At 40.7% G+C, this 21,176-nt stretch overlaps 1 protein-coding gene across 1 annotated transcript; it reads right to left on the bottom strand.

Moving 5' to 3' along the window:
• Window positions 1–1,153: 1,153 nt before the first annotated feature.
• On the bottom strand, window positions 1,154–13,636 carry masp2 (MBL associated serine protease 2; the record flags this gene model as incomplete). Its single annotated transcript, XM_076741482.1, has 6 exons — window positions 1,154–1,333; window positions 1,557–1,753; window positions 3,136–3,267; window positions 3,912–4,089; window positions 4,173–4,372; window positions 13,618–13,636. Coding segments are annotated over 6 exons (906 nt in total), but the record flags the coding sequence as incomplete, so codon positions are not given.
• Window positions 13,637–21,176: the final 7,540 nt, after the last annotated feature.

Raw genomic sequence — 21,176 nt, 5'->3', positions numbered from 1 at the left:
ATGGTGCTATCATGTGTCACACTGTCTTGGAGGATTGGATTAGAAGTTAACACTGCTCACGGAACAACTGTAGGTTTGCTCTGTAAGCACCCAGTTGCCCTGAGGACTGTCTGGGCATTTCATGCTGGAAACAAACCTTATCCCATGTGGTCAGATGACTCTCAGAGAACACATATCCACCAAGGAGCTTATGATGCTGTTGGGTTGCAAATGCCAAGGTGATGTATGGGTCAGTACTTTGCCTTGACAAGTCGTGGTGGCTTTCAAAGTGCAAAGCACATTGCAGCGTAGCAGTCCAGTCAAAGTTAGCATAATGAGGTTAGAAAAAAAGAGGTAAGTTCACAGAAAAGTGGCGTTGTCCTAATTCCAAGAGACGACAGGAAAAAAACCAGCAGAGTAAAAATAAATCAGTGCAAGTGCGTTTCTGTCTCACATGCACACACTTCGGCATGATCTTTTGCCCCACTTGTGGGGTACAGATGAAGGAAACGTTGGTGAGTGAATGCAAAAGTGTCAAATGAGAGGCAATTTCATGGGACTGAAGAACCCTATAATGACTGTTTTGATAGAGGAGTAGAGCTGGGATTGCTGAGAACAAACTGCATAATGTATGAAGGTTAAACGACCAGCATTCACCGCTTCTTACACCAGACTGACTGACTTCAAGGATACTTCAAGGAATTCATTTATTATTTCTGCCTCAGCATTAAGATGGGTTTCTGTGTTTAGCTAGAAAAGAGCAGAACAGTTTGCATTCGGCTACATTACTTTGAAGAATACTTTTTTTATTAATATGGTTGTTTGATCACACATGGCTTCGGGTTGTATGTAATACAAACATTGACAGTGTTTGGATGAACATTTATTTTAAAGAACTGTCTAAATTAATGAGTCTTTTGAGGTATTGAGTCCTCCTTTATTTGTACAAGTAACAGTAAAAGCGGCTAAAGGAGGCTTGTGCTGGTGAGATTATAGCAGCATCTCACCAACAACAACAAAACAAATGATGACAGATAAGAAATTAGATACAATCCATGAAATTTGGAGAGCAGCACCAGTGACACAACACCTTGTGTTAAGGCGCCACAGTGTAAAACTGTGAATTGTTCAGACTGTGTATAACGAGACATACAACATTCATGTGAACAAGCCATTAGTCTGAAGTTGAAGTGAGGGATTTGGCCTTGGTACTGGTGTACTTGATCTTCCATCCCGTGTTTTTCCCACTAGTGTCGGATCTGAAGGCAACATGCACTTGGTAACTCCCCGTGTCAATGCGACCTGGTGGCACTGATCCACAGAAGGGTCCATACTCTTGTCCAGCTGTTGAAATCTTGTAGAAGAGGAACATCAATTAAGACACAGAGATGTTGGTTCATTAAACGCCTGACAGATTTATGTCCAGCCAAACTTGAATATGCAGCCAACAGCATGGCCATACAGTATATCACCCCGGGAGGACAAGTCAGTCACAAGCTGCCTCCACAAGCATGAGGAGGAATACATTGCTTATTCATCATCCTGTGCGTGTTATGTTCTGAAGTCACATGACTAACCTTCAACATATCGTAAGGACAGGGGACATCTGGATGTCCCTCTATGTCAAAGGGTTCCAGGAACTCCAGGATTATTCTGTAGCCCTCCGGCAGATGGATGGTGTGGTCACATTGGCTCATGGGTGGGTAGGGACTCGGGTAGTCCGGACTGGTCAGAACCCCCGACAGCGAGGTCAACACCTGGCTGCTGCATGGCACTATAGGGAAGATTCCTCTTAGACATGTGTGTTTTGACACATGTTTTAGATATTTCATCCAGCTCTTAGTGTTCACAGCCCTTGCATGTTCATTTAAATGCTGATGAACTGGTCTTGTGCTCTTACTGCAGCTGCTTTATGAATTATAAAGCACCAGTTATGAAAAAGTTTTTTGGTTAGAAGGGAACATTTTTTCATGTCAAATGAGACATTTCCCGGAACATTAAATGATGGGATTCATTTAGGTTTGCCTAAGTTTATTATTGCCCCAGCAAGTGTGCAGATGTTGTTACAAACAAATGAGTATTGCAAAAAGGCCGAGGTGCTGTAATTCATATAATTAGTACAATCTGTAGGCAGATAATCATTTTTGCCTATTCATTGCATGATTTGTTTTGTCACCCTATGTCCTCTGGCAAAGAGTAATAATTTAAGGCACATCAGCCGGTAATTGTGATTGATTACCTGGTGTCAGTACACTATTAGTGCTGCACACAGGTATCAATTTTTAATGCCATTTTGAAGTTGCTTTTCCCTTAGGAATCAACAGTAATTAACCTAGCCTTACACCAGCTGGCGGAGATCAACTACTTTATGCATCAGTATGCCTTTTCAGCCTGAAACTAGTTAGCACAGGCCAGCTATGAAAGAATGAAATCCAATCTAGTGCAGCATCAACTGTGTGCCCTCTGTGAAATGTCAGGGAGTTGTTCTCTGCTCAACTATTGAGAACATATTGAGAACATTTTGAAACACAAATGGCCTTTTCTTCCAATAGTTATAGTTACATGTTTACAGCACAGCAATCCCATTTCATTTCCATCAAGCAACTCTGACATTAGCAACATTTTTGTATAATAATTTTTTGAAAGATTTTTCTGCATTTCTGCTTAATTTGATGGTGACAGTAGAGAGAGACAGGAAAGACAGGAGAGAGAGAGAGAGAGAGAGAGAGAGAGAGAGAGAGAGAGAGAGTGAGAGAGAGAGAGAGAGAGAGAGAGAGAGAGAGAGAGAGAGGGGCTAACATGCTTTGTACCAGCCTTGATTTGTGGTAATCAATCTACAAAATGAGCTACCAGAGTTCCCTTTGGCCATTGTTTGAACACATTACAAACAAACGCTATGGAATTAAAATACAATACAAAAATGAAATGCATCAGACAGAAATCAGTCCTCACTAATGGGCATTATACCTGCTGTGTCTGGTAGCAAAGAGCTGAGCAGCAGCCTGAGAAACACCATGTGGTGTATTTATGGAGATCAACCTGCTGTCAAACACCGCGTGCCAAGCTCTTAACCCTGCGCCTCACCATACAGCTTTTGACTCACTTTGAGCTCAGATAAACGTGCCTCTTGAGCTTTAATCTGCTCTTGGCTCTTACCTGTGCAGGATCTTTTGTTGTCATGGAGGAAGTATCCTTGTCTGCATGTGCAGTAGTATCCACCAATATAATTGTGGCAAAAATGATCACACACTCTGTCCCCATCTATCTTGGACAGACACTCATTGATGTCTGTTAGAGAGGGAAAGGTTAGACAGTGAAAGACAGCACAAAATGTGTATTTTTCCAGACATGAGCACACTTTAACTGGAGAAATTGGGACTGTCTTTAAATGAATGTCTTGTAAATCCTAAATGTGCCTAAACCTGCCTGTGATTAGTTTTTCACTCACACAAACATGTGACGTCAGTTGGCAGAAACTAAACCATGACTCTGCTCTGAAAGGACAGTTTAAGGAAAGCTGCAGCAGCAAGCTCAGGGGTGTGATCGTTACATCCAATTAAAACAAGAATTTAAATCGGAGAAGTACTAATTGCACAAAAACAGAAACAGCAGACAGGCCAGCGCGGTGAGGAAACCACATTTTGTTTGAATGTAGGGATGCAAGGGGTATGAGAAATAGGAAGAAATATTTGTCAAGCAACTGTTTAAGCTGCAAATTGTGTTAATACATATGGAGAAGGTGTGAGTTATATGTGAATTAAATTCCTTCGAGTAACTTTACACTGTATTTATGTATGCCTTTCAGTATATACTTGCCATCATATAATCCTGCTATTATTTCCCTAGAAACTTCATTGCACATTGCTCGGTGTAATCACAGCCACCAAAAATGTGTCTGCCTCCTGGCATGAAATGTCACTATTGTGCATCACCTTCTGAGGTGTAAAATGCTTGGAAGCCTGTGAATCGGCCCTCATTAGAGTAGTCACTCCTAAAGACCACTGACATGAGGTTCCCGGCTGACAGGATGACCGTGTTCCTTGGGGTGCTTTCATAGTTCTTCTTTTCCTCTCCACAGAACCGCAAGGTTTCATTCCCCTCTGCCAAAACCTGGTTTGACAAGGTCAGAGCCTTTTTAGCGAGCAAGCTACAGACAGTGCAGATAATAGAAGTGGAGTTTCTCCAGCATGTACCTGGATGTAGTCATATTCACACTGGTTCGAGGGTTCCATGCTGAAGTGGCTGAAGTAGAGTTTGACCCTGTGGCCATCTGGGACACTGATGTTCCACACTATGTGCTGGTTGTCAGGGTATGGCTGGGGGAAGTTGGGGGAGGTGAAGCTGCCGTATAACCCTGTCATTTCCACACTCAGCGAGACATGGAGGAGGGAAAATAAAACATATACACAGCAGGCCCTGGGCAAAATTAGGTGTGACGGCAGCACGTTCAAGCATTATCTTGCAGATATAAATGCTAGCTGACACTCACCTGGTCATGTTGCCTTAACAGTCCCCAGATTTTTGCGTGTGTTGGAACAGTCCACTCAGTGATCAGAGGGTAAATGAACCCGGCTGGCTGGCTGGCCGACATTTAGGTAAACAAAGTGAGACAGGCACATGATCAGTTTGTCATCATTCCCCACCTCCCTCGGTCACAGAAATCTATCAAACTGATAAATGTCAGAATAATTTACATTCATTCTTGTTCTGTCAAACTAATTTTTCCTCTTGCTTTATTACTTCAAATCAGATTTTACAAGTGGGAAATGATAGATGTTTAGATGAAGATGACACAAACTACTTCGAGGCAGAAAAATCGAAGAGAAATATAACAAAAATAAAAATACTGAATATGTTTCTAAAATGGAAATCACCCATCATCTGTATCAAACGTCAGCTCCCTGTGAAATTTGTTTAGACAGATCAGACCACACTCAGGCAGCTAACTTACTTCAGAGCCTGCTCTCATGATTCTGACCAGTAAAGGTGCGAATAAAAGCCTCAGAAAAATAAATACACTCCCACAACATTTGCAGCCCACACCTGTTGTTTGCACCTCAACAAAAGGGGTCAGGAGGCAGGGCAGTTCATCCACTAAGCACGGTTGGATCCCTGGTTCCTCCTGTCCGCATGTCAAAGTGTGCTTGGACAAGACAGTTCGCCTCAAATTGCATGTCAGCTCTGCTGCCATTGTTGTGTGAGTGTATGAGAGGTAAATTATGAAGCACTTTGTAAGGTAGAAAAGCACAATATAAGTGCAGTCCATTTACCATAATTACTGTATCAGGGACAAAAACAGTCAGCAACAGTTTCCCAGTGAATGAAACCAGACTGCATATTTTTTTTAACATGTCTGCACTGTGCCAAATGCTTTAAGGTCAGACTTCATTATAAATGCTTTTATAATGAGTATTCATGTTGTCTGTTTTGATGGAATATGGACATTGATGTTATTCAGAAGTGATGGCACCTTTCAACCAGCAACAGTTGTCTGATAAGCAAGCTTGTAATAACTAACCCCCATTTTCCCTAACGCTAAAGCACTAATGGCTAGTATTTGAAGTGAATTACAATAATTACCCACATAGACATTAATGTTAATTTCCCTTTGCAAATGACCTCACTCATGGTACTCTTTCTGAATGGTGCCATAACCTTTTCCTTTTCGCCTGATTATGAACTGGTGTTGTGTTGAGCCACAGTGGAGAGTACTGATGACAGATGTTCTCCTCTTGGATATCTTCCAGGTGCCACTCAGGCTTTGATGCTCCACTATGTTACACCGACAGAAATGACACCTTCTGACACTAAACAAAGCATTTGTGGAAAATGTAACTAAAAAACGATCATGATTGTGGCATTTATCCGCTATCAGACCCATTTCCGTTGCCAGAGTCTAAATAATTTTCAAGCCTCTGGGCTTTTATTTCCAGAGAACTCAGTGGGATACAACAGGTGAAAATAGGCAAAAAATCCTTTTTCCACTTAGGCTTACCCTAAAAAGAGCTACATCACCCCTTGTAACACTATAAAGTTCCCTGACAAACTCCTTTGTTCTCAAGTGCATTTTGTGCAGTTGCTTTAAAGATATTCCCTCATGAAAAAATATGTGCGGTGGTACAAAGGGCATGACATACTGTTCTAACCTTCTGGCTACATTTCTTAGACTTACTGTACCAGCAGGTTTGAAAATTCAAATTGTAAGGGTCAGTGCCTTTTGAGCTGAAAGCTGCTCCATTTTCATGTACCGATTTATGCGATGTGTGGTACACATTGCAGCCTCCAGGGGCCGCTAGTGGTTTTTTTAGATATTGAGGTGTTTTCTATTACTTTAAACTCAAATGTAATACCCCTTTTTCCTGCTCATACAAACAAAACAAAACATTACAAAACATTTCTATGTTGCACTTATTGTTTCATAAATGCGGCACCTCTGTATTTTAAGGGTGGTAAAGGGGACAATATACCCTACAGGGTCGTATTGGCTTGCGAAAGTCAGTGGGGCGGTCTTTGTAAGATCATATGTCAGTTGGCCAATGGGCAACTTTGGCAAGCCAAGTGTGGATTCACAGGAGCCTGTTTGACCATGACTGATCAAAAGGTCATTGCTGGTAGATGTGGTGTCTGCAGGTAGGAGGCTGATGACGGAAGAGTTATTGCTCACCACCAAGGCTTTGGCTTCCTGTTGTGAATGGAAACTCCGGGGATAGTTGTCAAATGAAAGCACTTTTCCAGTGAGTCACTAACATCTTCTCTGGGTTGGCTGTAATTGCAAGTGTGCTTCTGCAATCCACATGTCACACAACATGGGCTGCAGGGGTTCCATATGGGAGCGACTCATAAATACAGGGTGGATTTTCATTCTGTAGATCTCTCCATCAGAACTGAAGGAGAGGCTTATCTTCAGGAAGAAGTCTCACTTGGTGGAACATGGTCTTTATGTTGCTAGAGATGGCTACCTTGTGTTCATGAAACTGAAGAAGGTGAATGTTCAGGTTCTTTTCCTGGTGCTAGAATGACAAATTGAATGGTGGTGTAAAATCTACCAAGCCTCCATAGACAGCTCTACCTCTTCAGGCTGCAACTTAATATATAATCGATGTCCTCCAGCTTCTGAATCCCTGCCCTATATGCCGCAGCTTTGATGGATTTTTTAGGCCAACCTCCTCTCCAAATTTCTGAGCAGTGGCAGAGTTGCATCCTTGGGGGCTCAGGATTGACCTTTAACCCCTTGACCCCAAGAGAGAAGACTGCAGAAGCAGTGTGGCATAACAGGAGAATATGTCCACTCTAACCACCTTAGCCTCAGATACTGACAGCCTGTTTGTCCTGTTTGGACTTTGTGCAATAGGGAAGTACATCAAGCTGCCAAAACATCTCAACATGGTGATGCAGCTAAGAGGAGGGATAGTCAAAAGAGGTGAAATAACACAGCTGGACACTGAGAGTTATTTTCACACCCTTGGCAGGGCCTTGTAATGTCCAGCCTAAATAGGTTTAGACTGCTACTGGGCCTCCATGAGCACCTAAGTGAACAGGCTGTGTATGTGTGATAAAGAGCCAAGGAGGACCGTGTTACACCATGTAACAATTTAATTCAATTTTATTTATATAGTGCCACATTACAACAGAAGTTGTTTAAGGACACTTTCCATATAGTGCTGGTACAGACCTAGCAGAAGGTAACAGAATTGTCTGCTCAGACATATTGACTAACACAGCATAAAACTCTGTATTCTGGTCTCCACGACTCTTTAGAACCTTCACAATCTTGAGCAAAACCCTCAATTTCCCCATGGGCTGCCCTATACAGAGCTTGTCCTCAACTGTGAGACAAGAACTAACAGTGGTGTCTTTGTCTGGTGGCTTAACCTTTGCTGGTGCCTTGGCTTTCCCTGGGATCTTGTCATTGGTATTGTGCAGTATTAAGAGATGACTGCAACTCTTGCAGGTTACCTTCAGTGTTCATTCTACTCTTACATTTTGGTCTCCTTCTCCTCGTTTAGTTTTGCCGCGGCAAGAATAGTAGGTCTTTATTTTCTCCTTGTGGAAAAGTTAGGGGATTGTGACACTTCATTTCCATTAGCTTATATTGGCCTTGTCTTTCTACTGCTCTCTTTTCCTTGTGTCCTCCTTCTGAGGAGAAGAGAATCGGGTGTTTGCCCTGTGGACTTGCATCTCATGTAGTCTGGGGACTGAACCTGGGTGCATTCTCCTCTTGAAACTGCTTTTCAGGTCATACGGATGCTTGTTTAACAAGCATGAGAAGTGGGACCTACACAGCAGTTAGACACTGTCTTCTCTCTTCAACTGCTCGAGCATGTAAACCAAGGCACACACTTGAAGGGCAAACATGCAGAAGGCTTTAACATCAACGCTGTGAATGTTAGGTCCATCCATGAGCTCTGTTATTTGTGCCAGGGCTAGTTGGTGCAGCTGTTCGAACTGTTTGTGCAGAGCTTCCATGGTGTCATAAAGGGGGTATGGAGAGTTGTATGAATCTTTTAATAGCTTAGCTTCTTCTAACTTAAGGTGGTCTGTGAGGAAAAATGGGGCTTGAGGTCTTAAGTCATGTCTGTAGAAATTATCAAGTACAGATGCTTTTTCATTCCCCTCGGCATCTCACAGGCTTGTAACGTATCCTGTAGTATCTGTATGAGACACACGCACGAGTTAGGCTTTCAACTACCTCCACTCTAAACCTATCCATGGAAATGAGGCCAGGCTCCTCAGTAGTACCTCATTAGATTCCTGGTGTTCATTCATGGCTGGTTTCTGCACACACTGCTTACTGGCAAGGGCTAATGATGCACACTGCACTGTGATTGTGGTTCTATTGGCTCTCTTTTCTCCCATCCTATCCCCTCTATAGTGTGCACAGCTGTGGCTTTGGGACTGGAACCTGGTGGGGTTTAACCATTTCTCTGTCCATGTTGAAACACTCAGTTGCTCATCAGCCTATTTTGCCATGAGATGTTCCATCTTGTTCCAGGAACTGATTGTCTAAAACCTTTAAATTGACAGGCTCAGCATGTTGAATAGTCATTCACTTCTGGTCAGCAGCTAAAAGTTCAACTCCTGTTACTGTCCAACAGAGCTCAGGAAGTGTTGCAAACTGATTGGTAGTCATTGATGGCACTGATAGTTTTCCATATGTTAAGAACTGCTGTGATTAGTTTAGGACCCAGATGCAACGCCGCCAGAACATGAATATAGCTTGTACCAACTTTAATCTCTGACTTGGTAGAAACAAGAAAGCAGCCACCCAGTACAAAGAGTGCCAGGTGTGCAGACAAAACTCACCCCGTTCAGTCTTTTTAGGCAGATTCAAAGTCTGTTGAAATGTTTGGTGATGCAAACAAAGAACCAGGAAGTGCAGGGCAAAACTCTTAGTCAGAGGCAGAAGGCTAAGGTGTTTACCAGGGGACAGGATAGCAAACATAATCCAAGAGAGGCAGGTTTGGCAACGAGAGATCAGTCCAAAAGTAGATGCTGGAGAGTCTTGCATGGAATCCCTAACCCTAACAATCTAGCAATGAGTGAGTGTGGGAGAGCAGCTTAAACACTGGGCTGATTGGAAATAAGTACTGGCTGAGCAGGTAAACAGATGAAAGGAAAGGGCAGCAGGTAAGAGACTGAAGATACTGTGACATTTGCATGTCTTATGGACAAATGTAAAACATTTGTTGTTAGAAAACTGATCTTTATATGGGTCATAAATGGGCCAACAATTTCATTTTTCACATTATCTATTTAAGGCAACATTACACAAGAAATTATACTTGCAACTTGGTGCCTTTACAGTTTTGGAGCACAATTCACTTGTACTTTACTGTCTTACCAAGGTCATTTACAGCAGCTCTGACCAGGTGGTAAACCCCCTTACAGTCTCTTTGCAAAAGGGATCTGACATCAAAAACAGAGAAAAATCAACATGTAAGGAAAATCAAAACATCAAGTTTATAAAAAAAAAACAAAACAATAAATACGACCATAACAGAACCCGAACAACCCATGCAACAACAAAGGTTGATGTGCTTGTAAAAATTAACAAAAGAACGGAAGCCCTAATCGTAGACCAGCCTAAAAAAGGCTGTTGAACTGGGTTCCTCCTTTTACCCGAAACCACCATTTAATATCTATACCTAACAGCCAATAAAGCCACGAAAGTAGGACCACTGGACCCATCAGAAAACTAAGAAATACAACAAAGGCAAAGAAAGTTCTCACAGTCAGTCACAGACCAACTGCTGCCGTTGAGGCCGGAGGTTCTACCCCCTCTTTATTGGCTCCCATCAATCAGCCGAAACCAGATACACCTGAAGGAAGAACACAAGACATCAAGAATCAACACTGTGTGCACATCAGAACTAGCAGGGGGAGCACATAACACCAGGATCGGGATCATATTTTATGGAGAAAGTATTTTCCATTTTCCCTTTGAGGTTCTCCGACGGCTCTGCTTCAACTCTCAGTGATTTACAGAGCTGTGAATTTGGGGAGGGATCTATAGAGAATGCCTATGTACTGGGTCCAGAAATTCATACTATGCCCCTGATTAGCTCAGTAAGCCATCCAGCTATCTATGAGAGAGCAGTCTTGCCCTGCCACCCTGTTAACCTTACCTGCTGGGTCCCCCTTGCCTGAAAACCACCTCCTCATGGCAGTCCAAAGCTCCTGCGCTAGTGATGTAAACACCAACACTCCCCTGGTGCTCCAAGCTCCCGGTCCAGGCAGAGTCAGCTAATAGCTGACAGTTAACAGTTAAGTGTTACTTTAACAACAAGTATCTATCTAGCTATCCGTCCATCAGAAAATCACGGAGCAATTCTCTCCATCAAATATTGGGTTTCACCAAAATCCGTGAATAATGTTATAAAGTTGTGCTTTTGTACAGTAATCAGTGAAGCCCCCAGAAACACTGCTCTAACAACCTAAAGACCCTGTGTGAGCACTGAATGGGACAGAAAGAATGATAGTTACGTACAGAGAATACCGAGCTAGCTTCTTCTTAGCTGAAGACCCATGGTGGTGTGTCACATAGTGCTGTAAAGCATTACTTTATGTACTTGTCATGGGAGATTGTACCCACTCAATCCTTGTTATATAGTGCACGAGCAGCCGTTTGGGGCGTGGACTGGAAGCCACTCTCCCTATTTCAAGTCAGTGTACCATCAAAATGATTTTGAAGCTGTTTAGTTTAGGGTAAAATAGTTGCATAATGCTGCCTTAACACAATTTGATGATAGCTTTCTGGTTACCCAAGATTCTATATAGTTTGAATTTAAAATGTACATCAAAAGTGCTCACTACATATGTAGATTTTCCCCATCTGAAAGCAGTATTTTAAGGCTGACGGTTACTCTACTTTCTAAATGTCATTGCAGTGATTGGAATGCCGTAGCTATAGTAATTAGATTTTGCAAGACAGCCAATCCTTCAAAATGTACTGCTTGTTTATTTTAGTGACTGGAGACAAAATATATTTTGGGTGGGTGAAGGACTATAATCTGCACTGCAGCCTGTTCTGAAATAAAAAAACCATATCCCCCTTGTGTGAAATAGCACCTTTTCCATTGCATGCTCTTTGTAGCTGCTCAGCTTTACGTATAAGCTTTTTACACCCTAAAGTCATACCTCTCACACCATAAGGTCATGCGATTCACACCGTTAGGTCATACCTGAGGGTGTGAAAAACCTTTCCTAGCTGTCGACTGGAGGCAGTCTTCAATAATACCTGACGAAAACAAAAGAGACAGCAGCACAATTAACGAATGACAGTTATGTTTGAAGTCTGAATGCTGTGGCTGTAATTAAATATTGGAGGTGCTTTTGAATCAGTGTTCAAATATACCAAAACGTCAAAATAAAATGTGTAATAGGAGACACGCTGTATGAAAATAAAATACAAGGAATCAAACACAAGAATACAATGGGAATATTTTTTGCAATATTGTGCTGTTAAACTCTAACTTCTGAATCACAAACAAATCTCTTCTAGGCTGAGCAGCAGAGAGCCAGGCTGACTGAAGTGGTGATGTCATCTGAAGACAAAACCTGAAGCTGTTCTTTCGACGGTGAATAACAGCTGACACCATGACAGCAGCCACAGTGATTTGACTGGGATATGAGGACCTTTTCTGATTCGTAGCTGAAAGGCCTTCATTTAAATAAAACCCACAGGCATGTTCACTAATTGACTGTGAAGGAGCTGACTCCAGAAATAGTTACTTGATGATTTTATTTTTAGTAGCTTTTCTGTGCAAAACCAGTAGAATAATGTGTGGTGGATTTCCCTTTAAATAATTTTCTTACCCAGAGTCTATTTTTTTGTAGAGATGGAATGCATTAAGATCCTTAACTGCAGTGTGTTTGTTAACAAAAAAAAAAAAAAAAAAAATTGATGCAACATCGAGGCATTTGCATTTGCACCTGCAATAGCCAGAATCTGAGTATGAAAAACCTCATGTAGATGCTGTCTTTTGTTACCTGGAGAGCTTATACATGTCTTAAATCAAGCAAGTCTGAATCCCATCCTCAATGCACAAACACTCATGATTAAGGTTTCAGGATACATATGAATATTGGAGCAAGTGTTGTACATGTGCGTCATCAACAAAGCACATATGCAAGACATTGACCAAACTCGGTGGTGTCTTTGTGCATGTGCCATACATAATTTGCTCACGCACACAAAGCTGAGCATGCACGCGAAACGTGCAGAGACACAAGGCGCAGGCCGTCAGCGTGATCAAATCTTCAGTGTCCATGTGCGCAAGACAGATGCTGTCCTCACAGCACTGCTTCACCTGCTTGCTGTACCATGCAGTAATGAAGTGCTTCCTTATACGAAGTCAGCCAGTCATTAAATAAAGAATAGGCCACCTGAGATCAATCGACAAGACAAAAGGACACTCTCTGGAGAATCAACAAAAGGCAGTGATGGAGATGCAGGGAGCGAGAGCTTCAAATCAATGTCTTATCCTTTGGTGGAAGGAGGCAAAGAGGGGAAAGTTCATTTTTGATCATTTTGCACAATTTGCACATCTCTCTGCTCTGTATCTTTGAACAAATTGTGCTAGAAACAAATTATCCTCCCAGTCATGCAAGTAGTACACTTTGTGAGTGTATTTACCCACACTACAACATCCCTTCACCATCTTCATCCTCACTCTCATCCTCTTTCTCCTTTCCACTGGCTGCAATCACAGTAGTCTCAACCACCCACATGCTGTAAACTGTAATTAAGGACTTGAATAAGTGGGGATGTGTCATTTGAGCTGAACACAGAGGAACAATGTAGAGTTAATCCACTGTAATTTGCTCGTCCACTGTAGCTTTGCATAAACTGTAGAGTTTAGGCTTCCACAGCACACTAGCTGCTGCAAATAACAGACGGTTTAACAGCAGCACAGGCCAACATGTCTCTTAGTGTCAGACGCTCAGTCGCACATTTTTCAGTGTCTGATTTCACAACAGCTAGATCTACAACTACAACATTGCAGAAATGTGAAATGTTACCATCAGGAACGTCCGCATTTAATTCACAGAACAGAGAAACCAGCTTTCAAATATTGTGGCTTCTGGCTGTTCTTGGCACTCACTTTATTGTGGACTTGAGGCTCGAGGCCAGATGTTCATGAGCTAAAGAAACAGAATTGATTGAATGCCGTCAATATATATTAACATTTTTCTTTGTGGAGCGGGCAGCAGCAGGTTCAGTTTAATGTTCCCATTAACGTTGCTATTGTTCCTGCTCAATGTGTGTGGGCGCAGAGAATACATTAAATTGCATAAAACAAAAATACACCTGGAAACGTCTCACAGAGATTTCTTGTCTAGCGACTCCAATTTGCTGCATGCTTTTGAGCACCAAGAGCTTTCTTTAGGGGTGGTTTCAGAGAAAATGGCACCAGTGAAAGGGGACTTTAAGAATGTACGAACATAAAAATGGCAGCAAAAAATGCCGTTGGTGCTTTGCTCTGCTCGAGGTGGACATGATCAATGTTCAAAGAGAAGACAGAAGGGAAAAATCAAGCCAGATGATCTGAAAAAATGATAATCAATTTGAAAAACACAAGTTTTATATAACATTTTCAACCCTCATGAATGGGCCAATCATATGACTGATGATTTAAACAAGTTAAATTGTGGCTTTTTTGTAATATAAACTGAAAACTTGAACTGATGAAGTTGTTCATCAGCACTATTGATGAAAATGTTGTTTATAAAATACACTTAGACTTTATTATTATTTGATATATTATTTTCATGGTTCCAAGAAGGATACTTTTAGTAAATGTGCATAATTTTGTTTAAGTTACCGTATTGAATGTAATATCCTTCATCTATGAAAGTAGACCAAGTTCCCTATTTCACAGATACACTGTCCTAATACACCAGCATTAATAAGCAAATATTATATATAAGGTTGAAGGACTACAGCTTTTGAAACATTAACATTAACCCTAACCCTATTGTTTCACTTAGAGAGCTAAACTGCGATCCTCTGCTGCTGGTTTATTGGAGGCTCCCAGCATTCAGGATGCAGCCTTTGTCACTTACGCCCCAAACCTCTGGAACACACGTCGTATATAAATGTATCTCTTCACTCTCTTCACTCTCTTCACAGGACTATAAATGTTGTTTTCGCAATTATGCACTGCTGCACTTCTTTTAAAATGCCGTATTTTACTTGATCTTATGCGTTCTATGTCTATTTTGTCAGTAATATTCAGTGGTTTTATTTTCCATCCTGTTATGCATTCTCTTTATTCTACATTCATCCTCATTCTACCCTATTTGTGCTATTATTATCAAGTGGAGGATTTTATTCTCCATCTTATTTTACATTGATTTTCTATCCCTGTTTTTCTATTCTGTCTTTTTTATGTGAAGCACTTGGTGCATGTGATTTCTTTGTTGGAAAGCACTTTGGGGATTTGCATCTCTCATATGAAAGGTTCAAAACAAGGAAAGTTTCTTCTTCGTCTTTTTCCTGTTATTATTATTATTGTTGTTCTTGTCATTGGTGTTTCACTTTGGAATCATTGCAATGGCTGCATATCATCGTAACAGAGCCTTGGTGCATTTACAACAAAGTGTTCCAAACACTAGACCCACATGTTCAGCGTATAATTTATTGCTCACGCTGGTTCTCAGCATCCCCTGATGCTAATGATCAAGAATGGCTCCTGATGAATTGATGTTGAGCCTTTTTGTGCTGGATTTCATTCCTGACGTCAGGCCCATTACTCTTCCAATTTGGCCTGGCATGGCTCTTTTTCACAGATAACAAATGCAGTCATTTCCTTGCTAATTCAAACAGGCCCCAGCTTTAGCAATTCAGTGGACTGCCATAAGGCAGTAAAGCATTCGGTGACGCTGGTGCACACAGGCAATGATGAGAAATGGCACACAGGTGCTGCTCTCACCTCCAAATCCCTTCCTCCATTACGGTGCCTCAATGCACTTTTTCCTTCATTACATTTCCAAAAGCTCTGTTTTACCAAGCTAAAGGATTACAAAACACATGCTTGCTCACTCAACAAGACTTTGACAAGTCAGAAAATGCATAAAGAGAAAAATTACTCACCTCTATTAAGTTCTTGGTAAACCTGCAAATGATCAGCAGTGAATATTTCTTCTAACAACACAATACATCGACTCACCATGAGCATACCCATATGACTGATATGAAATTATATAATAGTGCTGACAGGCCATGACTCAATAACTCCAGTAGGGATATTAATGGGGGGGTTGTTACTTGTATAATTGATTAAACATTTTCGGGTCTGTTAGGCTTGAGAAAAATGATGGTCAGCCTGAACATTAAACATGGATTTCCAATATGAGTAATGGGGCGACCCTCTCGTCGGCAGCAGCGAGGACTTCACATTACATTAATAAACGAGAACCATCACTGTCAGCCGTAATGCTGTAGTAACATTTAGGATCTCAGCGGCTCACATGACATCTTTTTTTTTTTCTTTTTCTTTTTTGTCTCTGCATCACGGCTGGACTATTGACTTAAGGGGATATCGTGGTGTTAGAGCAACTGCAATCAGGTGTATTGCCATCCCACAAGGGCCCAATTGTCCTGAAAATAGTTATAAGCAGCACTACACACTGGGAGAAAATAACATTACTTGAGATCCTCATCTGCTGCTGTGACAACAAATCTATTCCAGGTGCAAAGACTGAGCCAGACAAGGACAGTTCTGGTAGCTAATCACAGGAGTGTCGCCCTTGTGATTAGAGCCCTGCATTGTACACATCACACAGGACAATGCTGTGCTCAAACAAGACAGTCAATATTATCTTGTGCCACTTTCTCCGATCCCTGCAGTCCTCTTCTTCTAATGACACAATCACCATGAGTTGCTCCTGGTCATGAGTCTGACAGTGTAAAAGCCAAATTAATGAACTGTGACGGTAACTCTCACCACTTTATCATGATGGATCACATTTACGCTGATAGAAGTGACTATAATACAAAAGCACCAAAGCAACATAAAGGCATTCATAGAAGCTATATGACTTGAGTGCTTATTTCTCTCCTTCTTCTACTCAGCTTCCCTCATCATAAGATCAACACTATACAATTGCTGAACATCATTTATACAATTAAGACTATCTGTCTAACTTTGATAGTTTTCTTTTTCAGCCATAGCGACTCCAGTGGAAATTGGAGGGTTTAAAATTTGGTCTTCACAAGCTTGAGGCTCATAGACACCAACTTGTTTGGCCAACACACTGTCACAGAAGAACAGATAAAGTAATGAGATTAGTTGTCAGCGCAGAGAGTCACTCAGTTAGTCACTGAAGCACAAAACAATTAGTCTTTACATATTTTGCATTGTCTCCTAAAGTACAACCACCTCCACACCACAATGCCTCTGCACCACTGCTTACACAATCCTTTTCTGCTTTGATGATTAACTTCACTAAAATTCAGTGGTTTATGGGGAAATGTTTGAAAATATATATGGTGCAAATAGCTGTTTCCATACAACATTTTATGTCTGGCATTATGCAAACTGCAGAGATGTAGTGCTTTAATCCAATCAAGGCAAGGATATGAACCAATCCCATTGTTTTTCTAGGTTTTGCAAATGTTATATCAGCCTTATGTGCAAAATCTGAGCTGAATTTCAGCTTCATTTGCCATTAGTCATAGCCATCTCAGCTAAATCTTAAACTGTAAAGGTTTAAAAGTGAAGGATGCAATAAACTGCAGAGGATATTGCAAATATAAATCAGTTATTCACCTTTTATATTCTTGATTTTCTGCTACTGTTTCAAAATTGATGCACAGCACAGTACACATGCATTTTTTTCAGATGGGAAAATTGATCAGATACACAGTATAGTATGATCTCATAAAAGAGTTAGATTAGCTTCGACCGGGGTGCTATGGTGGCATTTAACACACAGCATGAAACAATAATATCCATGCTTCAAATCCAGCAAAGGGATCTCTGTTGCATATCATCTCCCTCTCTCTCTCCCATATTTCCTGTCTGCCTGATTCTACCTCAACATGTAAAGACAAAAACACCAAAAAAAAAGAGAGAGATTATTTTAGGTAACCCCCCCCCCCCCAAAATAAATACATTAAGTCTTTTCAAACAGTGTTGTCATTTAAATAATGCCGTAACATATACAACTACATTTACCGTTTTGCCATGCTGACAATTATAGGGTGGGTTTTCATTCGTGGGCCTTGGAGATTGAATCTCACTGACACTGGTGATCCCCTGACCTTTTCTCTAGTTCCACTATGAGGCTGACATTTTTGTTTTTGAATGAAATATCTTGACAATGAATGGATGGATTACCATGAACTTTGGTACACACAGCTGTGTTACCTCTTTTTGGCTGTCCTTTACCTTTTTCCAACACTTTGGTTTATCACCACATACCTGCAGAATGACATTCCCATCAGCCTCATCTGTATTCTGGGTTGTATTTGGTAATTGTATTGCTAATTAGCAATTACCTTTTTACTGCTTAACATTGGCATGTTAGTAGACTGTAGACTCTTACTATGGCTTCAACATAGTCTCTGGGGATAATCTGGTTAAACTTTCTTAGCCTGTATTTTTTTTTTTTTTTTTACTGGTTGTTCTAATTACACTGTGAAAGCAAATAAACCCTCAAGAGGTAGTTGTCATCGTCAGAGCACACTAATGAGCCCCAGTTTACGACATCTCATATTAAAATGATAAGATTGCTCCTTTTTGCTGCAGTAAATGTAACCTGCGGTTTGCATTCTGCAGCGCTTAAAGGTCATTGTTAACTAAATCTTTGAAACCCTGTGCTTTGCTTTCACGCCACAGACCTGCCCAGCTTCCCAAAGTAGTGGCATTCAGAATGAACAGGGTCACTATCGTGACCGGCATGCTGCATCCCTTCCTCACGCTGGTGACAGCTCATTTTCGGAGCCACAGCTTTAGCACTGAAAGAGCAGAGGGCCCTGTAATGATCAGCTTTTAGCACTGGCACTGGGCGGCTGAATAAGCCATCAGGCATCATTAGGCCCTGCTGGGGAAAACAATCTCTCCATTCCCATCTGTGCTTCCAAACAGGAGGACTCTTTGAGAGAAATACATCAGAGACACTTAAACCTGTGTGTTGTGTGTGCTACAATGCTTTGCTCAGTTGCAATTGGCATTATTCAGCAGTCAAAGACTCCCTATTCCTGATGATGTAGAGCTTCTTTTTTAGGAGGGTCACTTCTGAAAAGGCACTAATGATCTCTCAACAGAGTGATGCAAGCCTGCTGGATATACAGCGAGACGGGTCCATTATTCCTAATGGGCACATACTTTCCCTGGAACATTTTAAAAAATGGTTATTTTTATATTTATATTACTTCAAAATACCCCAGCAAGTCAACCATGCTGCATTTGTTCAGTGCTCTGGATACAACCTATCTAAAATGTCACCACTAAACAAACTGAGCCCAGCTGGCAGAGATGAATAAGGCTGCTGCAGGCGCCGTGTCCAGAGTCGCAGGGTTAATAATGTACAAGTATGTCTACGGACTGCACAAAACTTCCACGTCTGCTTTTCAAATAAAACATATACACCCACTATATAATGGATCAAATAAACATTCAGGACGGCTATGAGGAGTATTTTTCCTTTCTTTTTCTTGGCTGACCTGTTAAATTAATATGGTTATGTTGTTTAAATTTCTAATTTACTCTGGTACACACTGAATCGGTGCATGCTTTGAGTACACAGCGTATTCCATTAACAATATGTCAGCTGCACTAACCTGAATCTATAAAACATTTCATTTCAAAAGATCATTCCAATCCCTTTTATGTAAATCAATTTTGTTCAGCATAATATGACTCTGTGTTGACAGTGTTTGTTGTACACAGAAGAGGATGCAGCCTTTTCTGTCAGCGGGGAATCGCCACCCAATCTTCCTGTTCACACCTTTGCTCAGAAGCATTATCTGAGCGCTGGGTGTTAATTTGCCCTGTCTTGACCGAGGCCGTTTTAGGAAACCGTTTGATGTTAACCTCCTCTAAATCTTCACTAGCGTGGGATGCAAATTATTTCTGACGCTTCTGTGAAACGCAGAGACAAACACAGTGATCATGTTGTGTTCAGTGAGGCTGACACAGCGCACCATCAAGGTAATATGATACAGAATAATGTGTATTGGATAGTGTCAGTGTCACTGAGTGTGGCCGCCTAGATTACTGGACTTACTATTTCACTTCTTGTACAATAACTCAGTGTATACGTAATGTATAGTATTTATCCTCCATATTTTTATACTGCATTGTTTTGTCATTATTATCATTAGTAGTAGTATTACTGTACATCACGATATATCACTATATACTATTATTACTATATATACCACCATATATAATTTTCTATATTATTATTGTTTGTATTGTTTTTATGCGTATTACTGTAGTATTAGTATTAGCAGTAATAGTATACTAGTATTCTGTTCTTCTTCTTCTTATTATTCTTATTACATGATACAGAATATTATTATATAATGCTATATTTCTACAAAGACGGCTATTTATTGTTGTATATTGCACAGTTTGCATATTCACATGTACATATTTGACATTAGTTTACTATTCATGGTTGATTTATACTTTTGTATAGAGTACATATTTTTACATATTTCTTACATTTCTGATGTCATTTTTATTTCCTTTCTATTCTATTATTATTGGAGCAACTAAAGCATTCTAATTGTGATTCTGATAAATACCTGTGAGATACATTCTGCGTCGTGTCAATCACGGTTCATTATTGCTTTCAAAAATAATTGACTTGGTGTTGGACATAGCAGTGAAAACATCACGATCAGATGAAATCTCTTCAGTCCTTTCTAGTCTGGCCAATGACAGGAACTCTGACCAAGCACATCTTTGACACTTAAAGCTGCGTTATCTGATTGACGCATCTTCCAGGTACACTATCATCTCATAAACATTGTTATGACGAACATGTTAACAAACAGTGGCCTATTAAAACATCCAATAGAAACAAAACAACATAAGTATTCATTTGGAGTTTTTGCCCACCTGACAAATGTTCCCCCGTTTTAACTCCTGAGGAAAATATCTGGCTGTTCAGTTTCCTAGATATTCCAGTTCCTTCACTAGTTACTAAATTTGTCTGCTGCTTCGTGCTGACCAGTCAGGTCGATGAAACCACACAAAATTTGAGGGCTATGAAGTCAAAACAATTATCTAAAATAGTCTAAAACAGTCCATATGACAGCAGAACTGGATGATAATTCTTTGTGGGTTTGCCTCTACAGCTGACCTCTTTCATATTCCACTTAGTATTTGACAAAATCTTAATGCAAATGTATTTACTAAATGTCCATCAGCTGTTCTCATGCAGTGTGTTATATATATGTGTGCTTGTGTATATTTACAGTCATTCCCCAGATGACTCACTATTCTTGCACTGAGAGATAAAATTAGTTGTCATGAAATGGCTATAAATTGAGAACAATGTACTAGATCATGATCCACCACCAGCCAAGATCATGTACAGTCACATCCCATAAAGTTTTCCCATAAACTATTCTGTGTATTTATGTAACCATGATGGGTTCACTTTGAAGTAGTTATTTTACTCCTATGAGGAGCACCAACAAATCCGAAGTCTTTGTTATTTTTAAACACCGGCACATA

The sequence above is a fragment of the Chaetodon auriga genome, chromosome 10 (genome assembly GCF_051107435.1).
Source record: "Chaetodon auriga isolate fChaAug3 chromosome 10, fChaAug3.hap1, whole genome shotgun sequence".
In the NCBI taxonomy this organism is placed as follows: Eukaryota; Metazoa; Chordata; class Actinopteri; order Chaetodontiformes; family Chaetodontidae; genus Chaetodon; species Chaetodon auriga.
Note: the sequence above shows the minus strand (reverse complement) of the source record. Positions and strands in the feature narration are given on the sequence as shown.